Source organism: Geotrypetes seraphini, chromosome 1, assembly GCF_902459505.1.
Source record: "Geotrypetes seraphini chromosome 1, aGeoSer1.1, whole genome shotgun sequence".
Lineage (NCBI taxonomy): Eukaryota > Metazoa > Chordata > Amphibia > Gymnophiona > Dermophiidae > Geotrypetes > Geotrypetes seraphini.
In genome coordinates, this window is record NC_047084.1 from 132,659,546 (window position 1) to 132,676,238 (window position 16,693).

The window sequence follows — 16,693 nt, forward strand, 5'->3', positions numbered from 1 at the left end:
TGAGCTGATTTAGATGTAAAAAATTCCGTTAATCATCTTACACAGTACAAACCTATAGTTTCTTTAGTAATTACTTAGAAAGAAACGAAAGTATGTTTTATAATTCAAGATGAAAAAATGCTAATACGTAACAGCATTGTAAATCCTAATTTTAAAATTTGACCAATTTCAACAAAATAGGACAGTTTATATGGTGGAATCCATTTCAGGTGGATATTCAATGCCAAGGCTGTATCTGGCCATAAGCATTGAATATTCAGGTCTTAGCTGGCCAAGCCAACATTCAGCGGCTAGCTAGCTATGGCAAAATGAAAAAAGATAGGCCTGCTATGGTCCTTGTGGCTTTCACACATTCTTGTTTTCAGCAAAGCCCAAAGAGACAGTCTATTCTAAAATGATACACCGCATGATAATTTAGCTATCAAGTTTGAATATCCTGATGAAAATATAAGACAACAAAAAAGTCTTGATTTTATTCAACTTTCTCTTCTTTCATTTGTCAAAAGCTTTTTGCATTTCCATTGCATCAAAAGTTAATTTTCCTGTTTTTCTTTCTGTTTTACAGATTCCTTTGTGTTTGCTGTTACAGTGACAGATGCTGATTCAGGGCCCAACACAGAACTTCATTTCTCCCTCTTGGGGAAAAATTCAGAAAAATTCAAAATAGATCCTCTACGGGGTTCCATAATAGCAGCTGAACCACTGGCAGGAGATTCTGAAATGACTTTTACTGTCCATGTGAAAGATGGTGGCATGTATGCAAAGACAGACTCTACAACAGTCACAGTGAGATTTGCAAGGAAGGCAGAATTCCCACAAGTTCAAGCTGAGCAGCAGGCATTTATATTCCCTGAAAACCAAATAGTCGGTACCGTAGTCACCACTCTTTCTGGACTGTCATCTAGAGGGGGCTTCTTGTCTTATTACATCGCCAGTGGCAATATTGACAATGCTTTTCATATCGACCAGCTGACAGGACAACTCTCCATCCAACATTCCTTAGACTATGAAGCCGTACAGAAATATGTACTCTGGATAGAAGCCAGAGATATGGGGTTTCCTCCCTTTTCTTCATATGAGAAACTAGAAGTGTCAGTGGTGGATGTGAACGACAATGCACCAAAAGTGGAGCAGGATCCATTTATAGCTGAACTAATGGAAAACTCCTCACCTCGTAAAATACTTTCTGTCGCTGCGATAGATAAAGATAGTGGTCCCAATGGGCAGTTGGATTTTGAAATAGTTGATGGCAATAAGGAACACAGTTTTAGCATAAATCGAGCTACTGGAGAAATAAGAAGCACCAGGCCCCTCGACAGGGAAAAAGTAGCGCAATACGCACTGACCGTTAAAATTTCTGACAAAGGATCTTCTCCCCAGAGCACAGTGGTGAAAGTCATTATTAGCATTCTAGATGACAATGACAATGCTCCTCGGTTCTCCCAGATATTTAGCGGGTCTGTACCTGAAAATGCACCTTTGGGTTATACTGTTACACGAGTCACCACTTCCGATGAGGATATTGGCTTAAATGCCATCAGTCGATATTCTATAGCCGACACAACGCTTCCTTTTATTATAAATCCTAACACAGGAGACATAACAGTTGGCCGACCTTTAAATAGGGAAGACACTGATCGCTATATAATCCGAGTCTCTGCCCATGACTCAGGATGGACGGTCAGCACAGCTGTAACCATATTTGTAACGGATGTTAATGATAATGCCCCACGGTTCAAGAAACCGTCTTATTATTTAGATTATCCAGAGATGACAGAGATCGCATCAAAAGTAACTCAAGTTGTAGCCACAGATCCTGATGATGGCCCAAATGGCCAAGTTTATTACTTTATAAAATCTCAGTCTGAGTTCTTCCGAATCAATTCTACCAGTGGGGAGATATTCATTAAACAGCAACTAAGATATCAGAACCCTGGCGGATCAAGCAATCTCAACATTAACAGACACAGTTTCATAGTTGCCGCCTCAGATCGAGGTAGCCAGCCACTCGTGAGCGAAACCACTGTCTCGGTCAACATAGTGGACAGCAATGATAATGCACCACAGTTTCTTACTAGCAAATACTTTACCCCAGTCACAAAAAATGCAGGCATTGGAACAAAGTTAATTAAAGTTACTGCAGTTGATGATAAAGATTTTGGACTCAATTCCGAAGTGGAGTATTTTATTTCTAGGGACAATACCACTGACAAGTTCAGGTTAGACAGCCATACTGGGTGGATTTCGGTGGCATCAACCCTCATGATGGATTTGAATAAGCATTTCCTGATTAAAGTAACGGCAAAAGATAAAGGCAATCCTCCTTTGTCATCACAAGTAACTGTTCAAATAGTTGTAACTGAGGAAAACCATCATACACCTGAATTTTCTCAAAGCCATTTCAGTATTACGATACCTGAAAGCTTTGCTGTACATACAATTATCAGAACGCTCTCTGCTAGGGATAGGGATGCTGCTATGAATGGACTAATCAAATATAATATTTCATCTGGAAATGAAGCTGGTTTCTTTGCTATAAATATCTCTACAGGAGCACTAACCCTAGCCCAAAATCTTGATTATGAGTTAAACCAGAAACATGATTTGGCCATTAGTGCTACTGATGGGGGATGGGTGGCTAGAACAGGCTACTGCAGGGTCACAATTAATGTTATTGATGTGAACGATAATGCTCCAGTATTTAGCCCAGAAGAATATTTTCCCAACGTTTTTGAAAATGCCCCAAGCGGGACAGCTGTCATCCGTCTAAATGCAACTGATGCAGATTCTGGGCCTAATGCCATAATAGCTTACGCAATTCAGTCTTCTGACAGTGATCTCTTCGTGATTGATCCCAATACTGGTGTGATCACTACCCAAGGTTTCTTAGATTATGAAGCAAAGCAAAGTTATCATCTAACTGTAAAGGTCTTTAACCTTCCTGACGAAGAACGCTGCAGTTTTGCCACTGTCAATATCCAGTTAGTGGGAACAAACGAGTATGTGCCCCGTTTTGTATCCAAACTATACTATTTTGAAGTCACAGAAGCAGCTTCTAAAGGCACAGTAATAGGAGAAGTATTTGCAAGTGATCGTGATATGGGGATTGATGGGGAAGTCCATTATTTGATCTTTGGGAACAGTAGGAAAAAAGGTTTTCAGATTGATAGGAAGACTGGGCAGATCTATGTATCGAGTCCTCTAGACAGAGAAAGTGAAGAAAAGATTTCTTTGAAAGTTCTTGCCAAAAATATTGGGAGCATTCGTGGTGCAGATATAGACATAGTGGTTGTGAATATTACTATACTAGATGCCAACGACCCTCCTGTTTTTAGCTCCAAAGTCTACAATGTGCAGATCACTGAAGGAGTTCCTTCGGGCACCCATGTCACTTTTGTGAGTGCCTTTGATTCAGACTCTGTTCCTAGCTGGAGCAGATTCTCCTATTTTATTGGCTCTGGGAATGAGAATGGTGCTTTTTCCATTAACCCTCAAACAGGGCAGGTAACTGTCACTACAGACTTGGATCGAGAAACTTTGCCAATTTACAATTTGACCATTTTGGCTATTGACTCTGGTACACCTTCGGCTACAGGAAGTGCCTCATTGCTTGTAGTCCTGGAAGACATCAATGATAATGGACCCACACTGATAACCACAGAAGGAGAAGTGATTGAAAACCAGCGGGCAGGAACACTTGTAATGACACTTCAGTCATCAGATCCAGATCTTCCTCCAAATCAAGGTCCTTTTACCTATTACTTGCTTAGCACTGGCCCTGCCACCAGTTATTTTAGCCTAGGCCCTGCCGGAATTCTCACCACGACCAGGGAAGTAGACAGAGAACAGATTAGTGATTTTTATTTATCAGTGGTTACTAGGGACTCTGGCTTCCCTCAGATGTCTTCCACAGGAACTGTACAAATAAAAGTAATAGACCAAAATGACAATCCCTCAGAACCTAGAACAGTAGAAATCTTTGTCCATTATTATGGCAATCTCTTCCCTGGTGGAATTTTAGGCAGTGTGAAACCCCAGGATCCAGATGTGCTAGATAACTTCCACTGTACCCTTACTTCGGCTGTAATGAACCTCTTCAGTATTCCAAGGGGCACTTGTGAGCTAAATTCCCAGGCAAGATCCACGGATGGAACATTTGATCTGGCTGTTCTCAGCAATGATGGTTTACACAGTGCCGTTGCCAGTAGTATCCGAGTTTTCTTTGCTGGATTCAGCAATGCCACCATTGACAACAGTATTCTCCTCCGCCTTAATGTACAGACAGCAAAAGACTTTTTGACAAACAACTACCTTCACTTTCTGCGTATTGCCAGCTCACAGTTAACTGGATTAGGAACGGCAATACAACTTTATGGTGTTTTTGAGGACAATAACAGAACCTTTGTTTCAGCAGCTGTGAAACGGAACAGCAACCAGTACGTAAATCCCAGTGGAGTAGCAACCTTCTTTGAAAGCATCAAAGAAATTCTGTTCCGGCAGAGTGGAGTGCGGATAGAATCGGTGGATTATGATTCATGTGCTCAGAGCCCCTGTCAAAACGGTGGAAGCTGCTTCAGAAGGCTTGCTGTGAGCCCTGCATTAAAGAGCCACGAAAGCATCCCAGTGATAATCCTGGCAAATGAGCCTCTCCAACCTTTCACCTGCAAGTGTTTACCAGGATACGAAGGAAACTGGTGCGAGACAGACATCGATGAATGTCTACCATTCCCTTGCCACAATGCTGGAACTTGCCTCAACTTAGTGGGGGGATTTTCCTGCAGTTGCCCAGAAGGTTTTACTGGAATGGCTTGTGAGAGGGATGTCAATGAGTGCCTTGCCAGTCCCTGTAAACATGGAGCTGTCTGCCAGAACTTCCCGGGAGGCTTCAACTGCATCTGTAAAACTGGATATACAGGTACATTTTCTTGTTTCATTTTGTTTTGTTTTCAAAAAGAACCACAAATGAGATAGAAAGAGGACAAAAAGTGAAAGCGCTTGGCTTCTAACAGTGTTCTACCAACTCATAGGTTCTAATGCTTTTAGAAGGCAAGTGAAGAGGTTCCTGTTTTGTCAAACATATAGCAACATAGAAACATGACAGCAGATAAAGGCCACATGGTCCATCCAGTCTGCCCATCCTCTGCATCCACTATCTCCTCCTCTCCCTAAGAGATCCCATATGCCTTCCCATGCTTTCTCAAATTCAGACAGTCTTTTTGTCCTCTACCAGGAGACTATTTCACACGTCGACCACCTTTTCTTTAAAATAGTATTTACTTAGATTACTCCTGAGCCTTTCACATCTTAACTCATTCTATGCCCTTTCACTCTGGAATTTCTTTTCAATTGAAAGAGATTTGCCCCATGTGTATTTATGCCACATAGTTATTTAATCATTTCTATCATAGCTCTCTTTCCGCCAAAGTATAGATATTAAGATCTATAAGTCTGTCCCCGTAAATCTTATGATGTAGACCATCCACCATTTTAGCTGCCTTCTTCTGGACCGACTCCATACGTTTATATCGCAACCAAGTCCCTTTCCTCTTTAAGAACAAAAGAATAGCCATACTGAGTCAGACCAAAGGTCCATCTAGCCCAGCAGCCCATTCTCATGGTGACCAATCCAGGTCACTAGTACCTGGCAAAACCCAAAAGAGTAGCAATATTCCATGCTACCGATCTAGGGCAAGTAGTGGCTTCCCCCATGTCTGTCCCAATAACAGACTATGGACTTTTCCTCCAGCTATGCCATCCACTCTTACCACAACCTCTGGCAATGTGTTCTAGAGCTTAACTATTCTCTGAGTGAAAAAAATATTTCCTCCTATTGGATTTAAAAGTATTTCCCTGTAACTTCATCGAGTGTCCCCTAGTCTTTGTAATTTTTGACGGAGTGAAAAATCGATCCACTTGTACTCGTTCTATTCCACTCAGGATTTTGTAGACTTCAATCATATCTCCCCTCAGCCGTCTCTTTTCCAAGCTGAAGAGCCCTAACCGTTTAGTCTTTCCTCATACGAGAGGAGTTCCATTCCCTTTATCATCTTGGTCACTCTTCTTTGAACCTTTTCTAATGCCGCTATATCTTTCTTGAGATAAGAAAACAAGAACTGAACGCAATACTCCAGATGAGGTCACACCATGGAGCGATACAGGGGCATTATAGCATTCGTAGTCTTGTTAACCATCCCTAGCATCTTGTTTGCTTTTTTGGCTGCCACCACACATTGGGTGGAGGGTTTCATTGTATTATCTATAATAACACCCAGATCTTTTTCTTCGGCGCTAACCCCCCAAGGTGGACCTTAGCATCCGGTAGTTGTGATTTGGGTTATTCTTCCCAATGTGCATCACTTTGCATTTGTCCACATTAAATTTCATCTGCCACTTGTACGCCCAGTCTTCCAATTTCTTAAGATCTGCCTGCGATTTTTCATAATCTGCATGCATTTTAACAACTTTGAACAGTTTAGTGTCATCTGCAAATTTAATCATCTCACTCATCATTCCAATTTCCAGATCATTTAAAAATAAGTTAAATAGCACCGGTCCCAGTACAGATCCCTGCGGCACTCCACTGTTTACTCTCCTCCATTGAGAAAAATGACCATTTAACACCCTACCCTCTGTTATCTGATAACCAATTCCTAATCCACAACTGAACTTGCATTTCTTAGTATTAAACCTTAGCTGTGAAATTTCAGACCATTCCTCAAGTTTCACTAGGTTCTTCCTCATGTTTTCCACACCATTAGAGATTCTACTCTTTTCCAGATTTGGTTTCATCCACCAAGGGGCAAATCTTACCTGACAGCCCTTCAGCAATATCACTTACAAAAATGTTAAAAAGAAGATGCCCAAGAACCGAACTTTGAGGCAAACCACTGGTAACATCCCTTTCCCCAGAGCGATCTCCATTGACCACTACCCTCGGTTGCCTTCCACTCAACCAGTTCCTGACCCAGCCCATCACTTTGGGGCCCATCCCAAGAGCACTCATCTTAGACGCCTATATGGAACTCAGTTATTACTGCAGTATGAATAATGATGAGCATATGATAATGTTGTATGTCTATGATTGGTTGATATGCATTTAGTTTTTGTTAATGCTGAAAACTGTTATTATGTGATCTGTTAAGCAGCAGTTCTATAAATTAGCACCTCAGATTAGGTGTCCCAGTGCTGTATGCTTAGTGCCATCTTGGTGCCAAGATTTCATTATAGAATATTAGTCTAAATCGGCATTGGCATGCCCGTGTTTAGGCATACCTTCAATATGCCATGTTAGGACCTAAATGTGCCAAGTGACATTTGCAGTTTATAGTATTCTATAAACTATGCATTTAACTGGGAGACATGACTATGGCCCACCCATAATCCACCCATTTTTACACCACCCTTGCTGTTAGAATCGCATAAGAGTCTGTCTATGGCACCTTTGACATGCATAATTAGTGCTTACCTCTAGATGGCACTTTATAGAACTGCCTTAGTATACAGTACTCCCCCAATATTCACAGAGGTTCCGTTCCAGGAACCCCTGCGAATCTTGAAAAACCGCGAATACAGTTTTTAGTGGGGGGAGACAGGAGAGAGCAGCTGGAGCGTCGGTGAGTGAAGTAAATCACTCGCGGTATGCTCTAACCGCCTCTTCCTGCACTAAAGTTGAGCCTCACCAATCAGGAGCTGCTTTGATACGCAGATTTCCTTCACTCGCCGGCGCTCCAGCTGCTCTCTCCTGCCCGGTCATTCGCGGTCAGAAAACACCGCGAATGACTAGGACCGCGAATCGCTGATCATGAATGACTTATTTTCAAATAAGTAGAGACTAGATTGATGATGGATTTATGCTTTGTTTTGGTTTTTTTCAAGTACTTTTCCTTGAACCTCTTTAGAGAACTAAGCAGAATATAAATTCCTCATTAAACTCCTCTTTTACTAATGCGTAGCGTGGGTTTTAGCACTGGCAACGGCGGTAACTGCTCTGACGCTCATAGGAATTCTATGAGCGCCGAAGCAGTTACCGCCACTGCTGGTGCTAAAACCCACGCAACGTGTTAGCAGAAGAGGGGGTTAATTAATTAACTGTTGTGATCTGACTCCGTGCTCCACATGGGGAATAGTACAAAGCTGCTATACTGATTGCTAGAATTTATCTGTAAGTGACCATATACATCAGGGGTCCCCAAAGTCCCTCCTTGAGGGCCGAATCCAGTCGGGTTTTCAGGATTTCCCCAATGAATATGCATGAGATCTATATGCATGCACTGCTTTCATTGCATATTCATTGGGGAAATCCTGAAAACCTGACTGGATTGCGGCCCTCGAGGAAGGACTTTAACACCCCTGTTCTGGAGGGTGCCTCTGACTCACCCCACCCCTGAGGAGAAAGGAAATGGATTGGGTGTGGGAGCAGGGTAGGGCCAGGTGGAAGGGAGCTTCTGGAACAGACAACAGGCAGCATATCCAGTAGACATTGCTGCAGATTTGAAGGTACGGGGAGTAGGTGAGGGAGGAAAGTACCGGGAGAGACTGCTGATCATGCCATTGATAGGGGGGGGAGGGGGCACATTTTATTAGCCATGATGAACTTGTAAATAATATATGAAACATGCAGCCCTATATAAAATGGTTATATCTAGTGAATTACTTTTGAAGCTGTTGATTTTTTATGTAGCACTAGACTAGGTTTTGGTGGCATTGACTATCTGTCAGTGAAATTTACGACAGACCTCGATGCATTATTTTAGACAGATATCGTATGCCATGGTTTGAAATCTCAGCAACCATGATATTTGGTGGTTTAGATCTATGACTGCCTGCTCCAGGCTGTCCCACAATTCATATGCACAGGAAAAATTGGTATGCAGGAGTTTTGAGTTTAGTAAATGGCAAATCCAGCAGCCAGGGTCCATAGCAGATGCTGATGAAGTGACACTCTTCCATCAAACTCTTTTTTCCACTTAGATTTTCTTCCTTGACCCTTTGCACAAACCAAGTTTTGGGGAATGAACTGTTCAGACTGTGGAAAATGGTCCTCATTCCCTTGCCCGGCACTTTTCCCATTCTACAAACCCAAGACAACAGTATCCTCCTGTTCCAAGCGGTGGCTAATCCATGTCACGATTACCTGGCAGGATCACCTGGCAGGATCCCCACAAGTAGATATCTTCCGTACTGTGGCTTTCCCCAGGTCTGTTCTTATCATACTCCTGCAGTGAATTTCAGAGCCTAATTGCGTGAAAAAGAAATATTTTGTCCAATTCATTTTAAGAAATGTTTGTTTTTACCAAGCAGGACATCAGAGTCCAGTCCTCCGCGGTTGTTGCTTGTTTTCTACTATTGTTGTCCCTGCTTAATAAAAAAGATTTCAATATAAAAAGTGGCCTGAGACTTAGAGGGGATATGATAGAGACTTACAAGATCATGAAGGGCATAGAGAGAGTAGAGAGGGACAGATTCTTCAAACTTTCGAAAAATATAAGAACAAGAGGGTGTTTGGAAAAGTTGAAAGGGGACAGATTCAAAACAAATGCTAGGAAGTTCTTCTTTACCCAACGTGTGGTGGACACCTGGAATGCGCTTCCAGAGGACGTAATAGGGCAGAGTACGGTACTGGGGTTTAAGAAAGGATTGGACAATTTCCTGCTGGAAAAGGGTATAGAGGGGTATAGATAGAGGATTACTGGACCTCAGGTCTGACCCAGTGGAGGCATTGCTTATGTTCTTATGTTCTTATGTTACATCTCCATTCAGCCGTCTCTTTCCCTAACCTCTTTGAATTGTTCCAGCACCTCTTTTCTCATTCCGTTATAATGTTTCGTTTACAGTATCAGATATGGCCACCAGAATTCTATACCATGGAACGATACCGAGGCCTAATGATATTCTCTCAGGTCAATATTCAAAAGCACGTACCTGCTTTCCAGAATATACCACCATTTCTTTCTTTCTAAAAAAATAATTTTCTTGAACATATCTGGGCAAATGCACATACATGTGCAATCTTTCCGTCCATGGATTACTGTTAAAAATGGGCAAGTTTTAAGTCCCCTAGCATATGTCATTGCAGTTTAAAAGCAGCGTAGACCAATACAGAGTATTCCACTCTTATAAAAAAATATTATAAAGTGGGAATGTCCTATTTTTAATTAATTCAGGTACGGATAGTGCTGCCTAGTACATAAGAGTTGATTTTATTCTGCCACTGGAATCTTTACTAAATAACATTCTCCATTTCCCCTTCAAGATAAGGGAAAGGAGAGCCAAGGATTGTTTTATTTTGCTTTTAAGCAGTTCTCCCTTACTCCCACTGGTGGATTTGTTTACAGGCTGTTGACAGAAACATGATGCATGGGGCAGACATGGTTCTATAGCATTATGGAGTAATTTGCAAAGGGGCAACGCTGCCCCTTATGTTACATTCCTGTCAACAGAGTGTAAAGTAAAGAAAAGGATTTTAGCCAGAAACCTGATCTAAAAGTCACAGAGCAACCCCACACAGGCAGCCTAAAGGTTTTCTTTATTCGCAGTCCCTTTTATCAAGCAAGGGCACTTTAGAAACATGAGTCAGGCTATAATATATCAGTGAGTACAAGGATTTCATCACTTAATAAATGTTTGTTTACAGACTGTGGTCAAGCAAATTGCCAAAGAAAATAGCTTTTTTACCATGATTTTTTTTTTTAATTTGCTAAGCACAAAATCTTCAGAATTCTTCTCATATTAGGAAAATTAGCCAGGGACTAAAACATGTATGGGGGTAATGTTGATTCCATATGTTTGAAAAGCAAGTTGTATCAGGAGGGTAGGCCGAAGTGTTTTATGGTTTGACTAGTCTTTAAGCCCGTTACGTTAACGGGTGCTAGAATATATGTCTGTCTGGTTTTCTTTCTTTCTGTCTCTCACCCCCCTCCATTTCCCTGTGCAGTGTTGTCTCTGCTTTCTTCCTCACTTTGCACTCTCCAGCTGTAATATTATTGCCTCGCTTTTTCTCCTGCAAGCATGTCTGCTCTCTTTCTCTTTCTCATCCTCAATCTCTTTGCTCTTTTTCTCTTCTTGCAGGGGTCTCTGCTCTACTTTCTCTATGTGTTCCTGATTCCTGCAAACCTCTATGCTCTATTGTTTTCTCTGTATGCTCCTGATCTTGTGTTTCCCTGGAGGTATTTATTCCTATTTTTTTTTTCCTTCTTCAGTCTCAGCCCTTCTTTCTCTGACCATTTCTTTCCTCAGTCTCTCCAATTTTCTTTCTATTTTTTTTCCTACCTCAGTCTCTCCAATTGCAGCTCTCTTACCCTCTAAGCCCCTGCTGCAAGTGGCTGTGCATGTCTTCTCTCCTGCTCCCCTTTCACTGACCCTTGCCTAGGGGGGTCTTGGTCTCTCCTCCACTTTCTCTGTAGGCTCCAGACTCTTACAACAAAAACTAAACTGTAAATCTGGGGATAATTTCAGAAAAGGGCCATGTAAACTTCACGGCTGGGTTTCCATGGCAACCCTGATCGCTAATGTCCTGAACTCGAGCTTAGTTTTTCACTTACCGTGATCGTGGTCTCCTTGCTCCGCCTTTTCATTGTCAACCGGGAGCCTGGATTCTGAGGTGAGAAGCAAGAGGAATCGTCGAATCTGCCATGTTTTTGACGACAATGCTGCTGCCGCTGTGTGCCAGTGTAGGCAGGTGCTGGGAAGTGCTTAAGCTCCGGCGCTGTCTGCAGAAGCTGCAAACGCTTCCCCACACCTCCCTTCAAATCAGTGGTGAAACGTGCGCGCTTAACCCCGCAATTGCCACAGCACTGTTGCAGAAGACAGTCCTGGGGACTCACGCATGCGCGCTCCTGCCGGCCACGGACATACGGATCAGGGAACACGCAGGTAGGAGTGCGCATGCGCGCTTAGCGTTTTATTATATTAGACTAGTCTCATTGCAGTGTTCTGAGGAAAACCGAGACAAAGTTTGAAAGAGCTCCATCAGTCGGGGATGCAGTTTGTTTATTTTATTTGTTTATTACTTTTGGAAGATAGAAAAAGAGGAGGGATTCGTCATTGCTAATGTATTATGTTTTCCATGAAGTATTGGCCTAACAATCTTTTGTTTTGCTTAGCTGTGCCCAAGAATGTCAAACAGCAGTGGTTAAAGCAATATTATTTTTGCCTTTAGTGAATGGAGCTGCTTTAGCGAGGTTAGGTAAATGCAGAAAGGAAAAACATTCCTTACTCTTCATGCCTTTATTTCAGTTTCTTTACTGTTCTCCTAGAGGAGCTCAGAACGGTTTACATGAATTTTTTCAGGTACTCAAGCATTTTTCCCAGTCTTTTCTGGTGGGCTCACAATCCATCTAATGTACCTGGGGCAAGTCTGACAAAGATGGCAAAACAAAGCATGGTAAAAATATAATATGATGAGACATAGCATGGCAAGCATAATTCAGCAAAACATACCATGGTAAACGCAGCATTACATAGCAAGGCTAACATAGTATGACGACATGTCGAGCAAAAATGGTTAGGCAAGCATGCATGACAAAACATAGCATGGAAGACATGGAACGGCAAACAATGTGTGGCAAACATGGTATGAGAGATCGTAGCAGGGCCAACATAGTATGGCAGACATGATATGGTAAATATGATGCATAGTAAAGTGTAGTATGACATGGATGGCAAACAGTGTGGTAGAACACTGGGTGATAAAGCGTGGCACATCAGACATAGGATAAAGCACATCAGCGATTGAGACTCGAGACAGTGGAGAGTTGGGCTCTTTGTCAGAAGGTCTGGGGAATTTAGGTTGGCACACTCTCATAGAAGGTCAGGGGAAGAGGTTTGTTTTTATTGCCTTCCTGAAGTTCAGTAGACCTTCTAACGATCTTATGTGCGTAAGTAGATTTGTTCCAGACATGTGTTAGGTACAGCGAGTAAGATCTTTTTGGGGCATTCTCAAGGTGGAGGGTGTGTCCTGAGGAAGTGCATAGTCACTCTTCTTGTAAGCGAAGCGGTCAGTTCAGGGCATAGAGCGGAAGCTTGGAAACCATATAGGCAAGTACCATGTCGTGGAAGAGTTTGTAGGCCATTACTAGGCCTTTGAATATACATCATTTGTCAATTGGCAGCCAGTGGGCAGCACGCAACGCCATGGTGATCGGGTATCATATGTGGAGGTTCTTCTGGAGTCGGATGGTGGCATTTTGTACTCATAGTCGATGGAGGTTTTTTTGTAGCCAGGCCATTTAGGAACATGTTGCAGTAGTCCATATGGGAGAGTACAAAGGTGTAGAGTAGCTGAGAGAAGTTCAGTTCCAAGAAGTATCGTCTAATTTTCTGTAGTTGTCGGAGGTAGAAGAACGAGGAGGAAACTACTTGGGAGATGTGGTCAGAGAGCAAACAATTGCCATCAAGGATCAACCCTAGGCTGCATACTTTGTTTTTAGCCATCAGGGTGGTCAATTCCTAATAGATCGAAAGGTGGGCGGTGTTGGAATCACCTCTCTATATTCAGAGGAGTTTGGTTTTCACCATGTTTAGTTGCAGCTTGTTTTGGATCATCCAGGTTTTTATTTCTGAAAGGCAGTCATGTAGTTTGGAGACTTGAGCATCTTGCTTAGTGGTAGGTACAGTTGTATGTCATCGTCAAATGAGTAGATCTTTATTTGTTTTTTTAAGGTGATGTCTATCACCAGTCTGATATAGAGGTTGCAAAGCAGAGAGGACAGGAGGGCGCTTTGCGGTACACAATATTTTATTGGTTTAGTTTGAGATACAATAGATTTTAGTAAGACGCTTTGGGTCCTATGGCTCAGGAATGATGAGAGCCATCTGAGCGCGTGATCTATGTTTCCAGTATTTGCTAATCTGGCAAGGAGGTGGGGGTGATCGATGGTATCAAAGAGGACACTGAGGTCCAGAAGGATCAGCAGCCCTTCGTTTTCTTTGTCTAGTATGTTCCAGCGAAGAATGCTTGAGTACCTGATTGTAAACTGCTTAGATAACTTTGATAGGCAGTATATAAATACCTAAAAATAAGTAAATAAATAAAATGTCCGCTAGGACCGTTTCCATACTATGGAATTTTCTGAACCCAGATTGGTAAATGGAGAGTGCGTTCTGTCTGTCGACGAAGGCCAGGAGTTGTGTTAGTATGGTCTTTTCAAGGATCTTGGAGATGAAGGGAAGGTTGGAGACTGGTCTGTAATTGCTGGGTTCATTCGGATCCAGGGTTGGTATTTTTTAAGATTGGCCTGATGATTGCCGATTTCCAGCTTTGCGGTACCATTCCTGATTGCAGGGAGGAATTTATTAGTGGTAGGATCGATTTGATGAAAGTATCTTATGTGGCCGTCAGGAGATTCAGCAAGCATGGGTTGAGGATGGATCCAGTAGGTTGTAGCGCAGCAATTATTTTTACTACGTTGTCATGAGAGGCTGGTTCAAATTGATTGAGGGTTTCGGTTCTGGATTCTCTCATAGGGGGGGGGTCATTCTGGGCATTTGCTGGGTTTTGAGGTGTTGAATCAAGATTTGCAAGTATGTGATCGTTTTTTTTCTTGGAAGTTGGTAGAGAGGTTGGTTTGTAGGGTTTTTTAAATTTCCTTGTGAGGCAGTGAGCAAGTTTTTTGTCAGTGTTAAGAGGTTCCTCGATCTGTTTAGAGCTTTTTGCAGGAGATTGGTATAGTAGGTCTTTTTGCATCGTGGATGGATAATTTGTACTCATCTAGCAGTTTTTTCCAGCGGGCTTTGTCCTTTTTTTTCTTTGGATTTGAACCAATTTCTTTCGGCTTTTCTTAGTTTCCTCTTCTTTTTCCTGAGGTTGTCTGTAAACCAGGAGAAGAAAAAGTTGTGAGCGTTAGGTTTTATTTTCTTGGTTTTTGCTATGGGTAGGGTAAGGACAGAATGACAGATGAAGAAATGTTTTCAGAGATTAGGAAAGCTGGCAAATTGGGTAACAGTATAATAATGGGTGATTTCAGCTACCCTATGTATCGTTGAGGGATGAGTAAGTTCACTACCAATAATATCCACTAACTTACCCACATACAAAACAACAGGAGACTAGTCTAGAAATGTAATACTGCTTCACTCCTGCTTAACACCCTTATAAGACCCTTTTAGAAACTCAAAAATTTGGGAGAAAAAAGGCCTCAGATGGGCTTTATAGACCAAAAAAACCTCCCTAATATATACTCAGTTTAAATCTTATACTTGTATTGAAAACACCAATCCTAGTACAATTTTCCAAAGTCTCAAAGGATGAAATTCAGCATAGCAGCATAATGCAAGCAAGTCATCCTCAAAGCCATGCGCAGCAAGAATAGAAAACCAAAGGCAATTAGCTTTCTCTGGCTCCAAACTATCCTCCGCTGGTCACTCAACAGCTGTTTCCCATGGTGTCTACACTCCAAACAGTCCAGTTCTCATATAGAGGCAAAAGCAGAGATTGAACTATCCCAACATTGACTAGATAAATGTTACATCAGGGAGTGCTAGGGAAATAAAATTCATAGACGTCATAAATGATTGCTTCTTGGAGCAACTGGTCCAGGAACCAACAAGTAGGGGAGCTATTTTAGATTTGGTCCTTAGTGGAATGCAGGACATAGAGAGTGGTGGAAACCTGGAACGCTCTTCCGGAAGCTGTCATAGGGGAAAACACCCTCCAGGGATTCAAGACAAAGTTAGACAAGTTCCTGCGGAACTAGAGCGTGCGCAGGTGGGACTGGTCTCGGTTAGGGCGCTGGTCTTTGACCTGGGGGCCACCGTGGGAGCGGACTGCTGGGCACGATGGACCACTGGTCTGACCCAGCAGCGGCAATTCTTATGTTCTTAAATAGACCCTGATCGATTTTCAGAGAGTTGTGTTCGTGAGGAGCTAGCTAAAATAAAGGTAGACAAAGCAATGGGGCCAGATAGTGTACATCTGAGGGTGCTGAAGGAACTTAGGGATGTTTTGGTAGCTCCGCTGACTGACCTTTTCAATGAGTCTCTAGAGTCGGGAGTGGTACTGGAGAAGAGCGGATGTGGTCCCTCTCCACAAAAGTTGAAGTAAGGAAGAAGTAGGGAATTACTGTGACTTCTGTGGTAAGCAAATGAATGGAAACGCTTTTAAAACAGAGATTGGTGAAGTTTCTGGAATCCTGTGGCTTACAGAACTGAAGGCAACATGGATTCACTAGAGGTAGGTCTTGTCAGACAAATCTGATCAATTTCTTTGACTGGGTGATCAGAGAATTGGATAGAGGATGTGCGCTAGATGTGGTATATTTAAATTTTAGCAAAGCCTTTGACAGTGTTCCACACAGACTTCTAATAAATAAACTGAGTGCCCTTGGGATGGGTCCCAGAGTGACGGGCTGGGTCAGGAACTGGTTGAGTGGAAGGCGACAGAGGGCAGTGATCAATGGAGATTGCTGTGAGGAAAGGGATGTTACCAGTGGTGTGCCTCAAGGTTCTGTTCTTGGGCCTGTTCTTTTTAACATTTTTATAAATGATATTGCTGAAGGGTTGTCGGGTAAGATTTGCCTTTTTATGGATGATACTAAAATCTGCAATATAGTAGACACACCGGATGGTGTGAATAACATGAAGAAAGACCTGGCAAAGCTTGAAGAATGGTCTGAAATTTGGCAGCTAAAATTTAATGCTAAGAAATGCAAGGTCATGCATTTGGACTGCAAAAACCAGAGGGGACGGTACAGTTCAG

General features: G+C 42.3%; 1 protein-coding gene across 4 annotated transcripts in view; it reads left to right on the plus strand.

Moving 5' to 3' along the window:
* FAT4 (FAT atypical cadherin 4) overlaps positions 1–16,693 on the plus strand; it is a 320,456-nt gene that overhangs the window by 250,258 nt on the left and 53,505 nt on the right. For all 4 annotated transcript variants that reach the window (XM_033938757.1, XM_033938746.1, XM_033938766.1 and 1 more), the window contains one exon: positions 566–4,915. In XM_033938757.1, coding sequence (XP_033794648.1) covers positions 566–4,915 — 4,350 coding nt within the window. The remainder of the gene's footprint in view (positions 1–565; positions 4,916–16,693) is intronic.